We start from the raw sequence: 8,376 nt of genomic DNA, 5'->3' as shown, positions 1-8,376 counted from the left end.
CACTCCAATATGATTTCTGATTTTTAAATATTTGCTGGACCAGATCATGCACACACTAATCATAAATCATCAAGTGGTTTTAGCTTACATACTCCTGTATGTAATATGACACATTTCAAGTTTAAAAGCAAGCTGAAGTTGCACGTTCTCATGCAGCCATTTGCCACCCAATGACCTTAACTAATACTTGATCATACATGCTGCCACAGCCCTTCCCTCCTCCCTTTCTGCCTCTAATTTCACCCCTGCCTCCTCCTGTCCATCTCCCTTTCTCTTCCTCCCTCCCTCTCCTTGTCAATTCTTGTTCCCTCTTACCCAGAATGCAGCGCAGGCTGAGCAGGCTCAGCTGAGCTATAAAAAGGGATAGCATGGGGGAGGGAGGGCTGCCGTGCAGCAAGAACTGTGCAGACACACACACACGGGGATTCAGGGACAGCAGCCCCTTGCACTGGGATCTAGAGCCACAGCGCGAAAGACAGGTCAGTACAGAGGACAAAGGCTCCATAGAGGACGAGCAGCCAGGAAATGGCAGGAAAAGGGTTGAACTTTGTCAGAATGTGTGATGAATAGAGAGAGATGTCAGAGAGAGTGGGAAGGCAGAGTGGGCAGGGCTGTTTGATGGGATGGAGAGTGAGAATTATAGATAGACTGTAACGGTTAACTGTTATCTGGTGTCTCAACACTCTGGTTTGTCACATTGTTTAAAATGGTTGACAGTGTCAGAAGAGCAGGCATTTCTTCAAAGTGCAAAGGCATGAAGGTCTCGTATGTCACCCAGAGAGATGCCACTCACAGGATTGCATAATTGCTCTGCTGAAAATATGTATTCCTGTCACTGATTATTTTTTTCCCTCTGCAGACATTTCATTGCAGATGGTTTACCTTGAATATCAAAACATGATTTTCCTCCAGCTACATCCATTAAAGTACATTTTCATACAGCCTTTTAATTCCTCTACCATGTTTTTATTAGTAATGCTCATTAATTGCTTCGTAGGGACTGAGTACTATTGATTCTTGTGAGTAGACAGCACACATTAAGAGAACCAAACCTTGCAATTTGGAAAACAAACATGTCCATGACTGAAATTATCTTGCTCCATCCTTTCACAAACAACATGGAATAATTCCCACTGCACTGACGTCAAAGGATCCCCTGTTCTCCCTTAAAGGGACAGTGCACTCAATTACATTGCAGAGTACCTTAGTAACCACCCAGATGGAAGGAATGCACTAATAAAACATGTGCTCAGTACTTTATTTTAACTCCTGTTGCTTCTGGGGGCAGTCAGTGAAAGCTTCATCCCCATGTGCATTTTGAGAATGGGTGACATGCTATCCTTTAACAGCTGCAGAAGGACTGAGTCTTTTTTTAGCTGGGCTGCATTTTAAAAAACAGTTATAAGACATGCGGGTGGTACAGGGGAGATAGACTGACATTGGGTGGGGGTTGTGGGGAACCCAATATCTTAATATTTCAACAAACAGATAGAATTACCAAAAATCACATGTTCAAATGTGATTCCACAAATATATCTGGTTATCCAGTACTCTTGCGTTTTGCCTGAGCATTGCATTGCATTATTTATATGTTTGTAAGGAACCCATCCATTTCAAGGAACATGATATGGAATCACTCCTAGTCCAACATTTACAGGGATTTGTCTACATATGATAAAGTCCAGTTTAAACATTGTGCCACATCTACATCTAGTAGTAATATAACCTTTGTTGGGCAAAGTATATGAGCAACTGCAGCAAAGCCATGTTATGTTTCACTTCATAGTGGGTTTCATATTGAATGCAATTCCCACATTATGTGCCATGCAATTTAGTAGAACCAGAGCACATTTGATGTGCCAAAAAGGCAGCAGACCCTCTCGATGGCACCTTAATAGGTCAAAGTGGGATTCCCAAACAGGCACTGTGCTGACTCAGACTCCAAGTGACATTTACACACACCACGGGGTTAACGGCTGTTGACATAAAATTGGACACCTGAGAAGCAGCACCACTACGACAGAGGAGTATTGCAAGTGTGAATCAGAGAACATGCTGCAACTGTGGTGTATACTCTTATACAGAATGTCCTTTATAGTTAACCAGGAAAGTTGTGTTAGCTCCAGAAATGTAAAGTCATTTAGAATTCACAAAGTCATTACAACCATGTTTAACTGTCATTTATTTGATTCTCTGCTTCAGTGTTGCTGCCGTGAAACAACTAGTAACACCTTTAACATTTATCTTTCTGGCCTCATGGGAACAGATTTATTTGAATAGCAAGCATGTGCAAGTGAGCAAACAGCTGCAAAATCACAAGGTCAAATTCAAGTCTCTGACTCTAAAAACTTTATTAATATTAAATGCAATGTTATGTACTTTCCCCCATTCATTTGTAAAGAAGGGTTTTGAAAGGTTCAGAATAAATTACAATAAATAAAAAACTAGCCGAATAAACCTTCAAAGAGAGACAAATTCACTTTTTTATTTATGGTCTGTGTAAGGTCTATTTCTGGGATTATACTCATAATATTACAATTTAGTGTGCCTTCAGAGATATAACACGTCTTGCACTCCCTCTGTTTTATTTAAGTATCTTTAAGTAACTTAAGAAATCTGCCCTTTGCCTTTTTATCAGAAATCTGATTTCACAGAACAGACCAGAATCTTCTCAGGTCACCTGATGACCATAGCACATCCATGTCTGTGTTTAGTGTAACCTAGTGACAAGCAAAAACAATTGTCAAAAGTGGAGTATGCATAATTGTATGTAAAGGGTAGAGATAGATGTTATATGATCCATATACTGTGCATAGAAATAGATTTAAAAAACATGTAAAATGACAGCTGAATTTTTAAAATAAGGCATCAGAAGCCTGGCCTGCTGACTGTAGGCGTTCCCTACTGTCTATGCAAAACTAGTACGTTATATTGGTGTAGGCAAAACCTGTTGAGCCAAACCGTAAAGTTATATTAAGTCAGTTCTGTCAAACACACTCATTTTCCACCGGAGGCATGGCACAGACAAGTTACTACTTGAGCTAAGATATTTGTTTACACATGCCAGCACCAATGACTCCTTCCTCATTTGTGTGTCTTTACATTAGCCAAAAGGGAAGTGTAAACAGGAAACCATTCGGCTGTTTTCTGCATTAGATAAGCTCAGTTTTGAATTGTTAGCATTAAATAACTCTACGGACTACAGACAGAGGCTTCAACTGTTTTACCAAAGGTAAGCCAAAACTATATTTAAAGTAGCTTAAATGCCATAGTGGTTCCTGTTTTACCAGAGTTGAGACATATAGTGCTATTCAGTATTATTATTTGCACTTTAAGCTTGTGTGGCTAAATTTCTTTTTTTTTTCAGATTCACTTTAATTGTCATTCTTATGCAGGTACATAGAAACGAAAACCTGTTTCACAAGTTAAAACACTTTAAAAGAGAGAAAACACTATTACTATGAAAACATATGAGAACATCAACAATAATATTGTCAATACTACTATTACAACTACGGGAGAGATGAGTACCCACATTGTAAAGTCATTTACAGTTACATAACAACTGCAGGAGGTGGTGTTAGGTCTGGTGCATTTTGGGCCAGCCACTCAAGGCTTGGCTCCTGAAAAAGACAGGCTGCAGGCTGGACTGTCTGTATGAGCTGTACAGACCATTCATGCAGGAAGGGCGGCATCCAACGCTTTCTGAAGTGGTTTGGATTCTAGCGCTGAGTGCGAGAAAAGGAAGTTAGACTGCCTAATGTGTGGAATTTGTTCAATTGTCCCCTTTTTGCAGTGTTTGCTAGATAGAGGCTTGTCTGCTTCCACTATTAAAGTGTATGTAGCAGCTGTCACCTTCTGTTACAAGAAAGACTAAAACACACAACCTAGGCCTACCACACATTTCTCTTTATGTCTGTAAGTAAGACACTTAAAAGTTGAAGTGTTTAAGTTCAGCTGGTTGCAATATGCAACCTCACCGCTAGATGTCTCCAAATCATACATTCCTTTAAAACACTGCAGTTTATTGTTCAACATAATTTATCAAGCTTCAATATTCTCTTAACACCCAATATAAAAAAACAACAAACAACAAAACAAAACAATACAAAACTGTAGTATACTGTAATATAAAGAATTAACATACTGTGTAGGGCTGTGTTGTTGTCGCAAATGGACCAGCCAACAATACTTTCTAAGTAGAGTACAACACCATATCCCATATTCACAGTTAATACGTGTATGGTATCACTAAGCATTTCTATTTTACTATGACAATTTAAAGTTTAAAGTTAAAGTTACAGTGGTAAAGTTATTCTGAACAGATCATATGAAACGCTTCAAGAGCAAAAGTGAACCTGAGAGTACTTTGGGGGAAACATCTTTGATTATGCTGCTACACACATAAATATAAGTTATTATTGGGACTTTGGTGATTTAGCAAATAGTCTGTAGCTAGAGTGATATGCTCAACTGTCTGTTGTCTTTAACTGTACGTGGGGCATAAGCCCCCCCTTAAAAATGAGCCATTGTCCGGAATCTCATTTGACACTGTCAACCAAGACGGCCAGTTCTCTATACAATAGACTGCTTGTGTGACCTTGAATTCAACTGTCGCAATATCTGCTGTTTTAAAAAATATATATTTTTCTGTGTCCTTTTCTGTCTTTTAGTTGAAGAAAACACTCAACTAACGCAACACAATGGCAGGTAAATAATACGTGTTTAAGTAAGATTGTAAAGTGCACATCAGTTATTATTAATGATGTGGAAAACGTTGATTTGTATCTGTATTTCTATAGAGTAAGGTATAAGCAGACGTTTGTTTACTTGATCTCTGCTGCCCTCTTCTGGTGATTTTTGAGAATACATTGGCGGTTATGTTACATTTAAACATACCTAGATATTTGGTTGTTGTGAAGTTGCCTAATACAATCTTATTTCATATATAATAAACACAAAATTGTTTGACAGTGCAATTATCATACAATTAAATTACAATTATTATCATTATATTTAAATTAAGTTTATATTTTGTGTTTTATTTGATTTGTTTTACTCAATAGTTAAATGTATGACTCACACTTCAGTTTCCTGTAAACAGTTTTACCTGGCTACATAACATTATTAAATGACAACTGTTGCCATGGTTACACTGTTTGAGCAATAACACAAACCTACACAAAGCAACCACAGTTAAAACAGCATAGTGGACCAAGTGACCCTGTGTCCTGCAACTAAATCATGGGAAATACATGTATCACTCATTCCACTGATGAGCTTACTTCTGGATCTGATTCACAAGATGGTTTGTTAGTTTATTTAACTCTTGCTTAGAAGAAAGTATATCACACATAACCTCATTGTACCTGCTTTTTTCAGACAAAATCAAGGATGCAAAGATCATCTTTGTCGTGGGTGAGTACACTCAAACTCTAAATTTGGTTTCATCTTGAGCAGCTGCACATTTGACCAGTAACAGCTTCATGCTATACTGATGCTTTTTTTCCTTCTTTTCCAGGTGGGCCTGGCTCTGGAAAGGGCACCCAGTGTGAGAAGATAGTTGCAAAGTATGGCTACACCCACCTGTCTTCTGGGGATCTGCTCCGTGCTGAAGTGGCCTCTGGCTCTGAGAGGGGCAAAACGCTCCAGGCCATCATGCAAAAGGGAGAGCTTGTGCCACTGGTAAGAGAGTGGCATTACTTTCATTCATAACAAAAGCATTGATTTCATATTTGCAAGTGGTACTAATAAAAAAGGAGTGCTGTTTTACCAAACATTTTGTGCACAGATGTGAATGCTCACTGTAATTATTTGGGTTTGCTTTCAGGACACAGTCTTAGACATGATTAAGGATGCCATGATCGCCAAGGCTGATGTCTCCAAGGGCTTCCTTATTGATGGCTACCCCCGTGAGGTGAAGCAGGGTGAGGAGTTTGAGAAGAAGGTAGGAGATGATATGTTGGCCTGTAGTTCATACAATTCACACTATAATGGAAAAACCTTAAATAAGCAAAGTCTGTTTGATCTCAGATCGGCAAACCCTGCCTGCTGCTGTACGTTGACGCAAAAGCAGAGACCATGGTCAAGAGGCTTATGAAGCGTGGTGAGACCAGCGGCCGTGCTGATGATAATGAGGAGACCATCAAGAAGCGCCTGGACTTGTACTACAAAGCAACAGAGCCAGTAATCGCCCATTATAATGGCCGTGGCATTGTCAGGAAGGTGAGTATGTCTGCAGTGCTTGTGAAAACGTAACAAGATATGAATCCATCTGAAATCTAACATATATTCTTACATGGTGTGATCTTACTTTCTTAGGTTGACTCTGAATTGCCTGTGGATGAAGTCTTCAGCCAAGTCAGCAAAGCTATTGATGCACTGAAGTAAAACAACATAACTAGATGAGCCGTGTCTGGTTGTTGTTGTTGTTGTTTTGTTTTCTCAGTGTCTATTTCATAAGGACAAAACATGAGCAACAACAGAAATAATACCCTTCCCACTCATCTTGGTAAGAAATATTGAAGCCTTAACTCTACTTCTAATCCAGCAATAAGAATCTACATTTTCAAACTCACAGAACAATTAATCTGTTTATACATACCAGCACCTGCAAATCCACATGTGTCTATATTTAAGTCTTGTTTCCATTCTGTGCTGAACATGTATGTGGATGTACCCAGCTCAAAGGCTACTGTATAAGGGTGCAAGAGGCGAAAAATATTTTACACAGGAGGTGTGAACAATCCTCTAACCTTTAATGCACCTGCTCACTCTGGGGAAAACCTGCACTTTACACATTGTTTTCCTCCCACTCTTAACCATGCCATAGAGAGTCCAGAGTTCATGAGAAAATAAAAGACTCATTTTGGTTGTGTCATTACACAATGGTAGAGATCATCCACTGTGGCCTAACTGGTGAAACTGTGTATACATGTACATTGAAAAAACCTTTAAATTATTTCATACATTTATTTATATTAATCCATTTACAATTATATTTAAAGCACAGAAACATTCTAGTTTTTCATCAGGGTGTACACATGTAACATGGATGTCTATGAAATGGTATAAGTAAAGAATTCTGAATTAAAGTATAAAGAAAAAATGTCAAACATTTGAAATTAGTTTATTAGTGGTGACAGTATTTGGCTTATTAAAATATGCACTTTCCAATACTATTCAATAGTATACAGGTTGACCTTGTAATGAATCATGGAAAACACAAACTCAACACACTACTTCAATGCTTCAGCGTTGATAAAGGAAAACACTCTCCTCATACAACAAGGTGCTGTAGAATGTAGACACAACAGGATGCAGGGCATGCAGCTTCAGGCATAGTTCACCACTGTTATTGTAACTTTTCCTTTGAGCCCATCAAGAGCAACAGGTTAATCATTTACCTCACACCTTCATCACACACATACACAAACACACATACTTCCAGTGGGCCAAGCAAACACTGCAACAGGTATCCGGACTACCCTCAAAGGACAGCTCTGATCATGACTCTCGCTGTAGGGATGAGGAAGAGGAAAACAGCTTCTGAGGGGGGACAGGATGTGTCTATCGGGAAGTCAATCAAGAAAAGGCGTCTGTAAGCACTTTCATAAAGTCATCGAGGATGCTGCCTGAATGCTAGGAATGCTGCTCTCACCTAATAAAGGTACAAAACAAAGGGAAAGACAGGAGGTGGCAGTGCAATTCATCACGTACAACAGAGAGAGAAAGAAAGGCACATGTCTGAGAATGTGAGGGGAAACTATGAGCAGTACAGTCATGCAGTTCAAAGATCACATCCCAGTTCAAAGATCACAACCCAAATGAACTTATTATGAATTAAGGCTGGGGACAAGTCCTTGAACTACTAAGTAAAGAACATTTTAGCATTCAAGTCAAGTGACAGTTTTCTTGAAGCCACTATGTATAGGATTTGAAAATGTCAGCACTGCCCCCTTGTGGTAATGTCAAAAAACACAATGTGGCAGAAAGCAATTAGGTGAACACCACCCTCAGCGTACACCTAGTCATCTAGAGATCACATCAAATTAAAGTAGAATTGCAAAGATCTTACAATAAAGTAACAGAAAATCTCTCAAATATACTATATCACAAATGAATCAACTTTTGATAAATTAATATCAGACCAGTTAATAGAACACTACATGGTTATGTGATATGACACTGATATAGCCTACATTAAATCAGTTGAGAACATAGCATTATCTATTCATCAACAGGTAGATGGGTGTCAACAGATTTATTTATTTTCCATCTACAGTAAATGCAGAACTAATTGGTAATTTCTTCAAACAGGCTTTATAATAACAGAGATGGGTTAATATAAAAATTGCAAATTAGAAAATATAACCT

General features: G+C 38.6%; 1 protein-coding gene across 1 annotated transcript; it reads left to right on the top strand.

Moving 5' to 3' along the window:
• The first annotated feature begins 391 nt into the window (after positions 1-391).
• Positions 392-6,902, top strand: ak1 (adenylate kinase 1). Its single transcript, XM_053340083.1, has 7 exons — positions 392-479; positions 4,674-4,710; positions 5,383-5,418; positions 5,522-5,685; positions 5,831-5,947; positions 6,034-6,225; positions 6,322-6,902. Exons 2-7 carry the CDS (start codon positions 4,704-4,706, stop codon positions 6,388-6,390), a joined length of 585 nt encoding a protein of 194 aa, XP_053196058.1. The 5' UTR covers positions 392-479; positions 4,674-4,703; the 3' UTR covers positions 6,391-6,902.
• Positions 6,903-8,376: the final 1,474 nt, after the last annotated feature.

Source organism: Scomber japonicus, chromosome 19 (genome assembly GCF_027409825.1).
Source record: "Scomber japonicus isolate fScoJap1 chromosome 19, fScoJap1.pri, whole genome shotgun sequence".
Lineage (NCBI taxonomy): Eukaryota > Metazoa > Chordata > Actinopteri > Scombriformes > Scombridae > Scomber > Scomber japonicus.
Note: the sequence above shows the minus strand (reverse complement) of the source record. Positions and strands in the feature narration are given on the sequence as shown.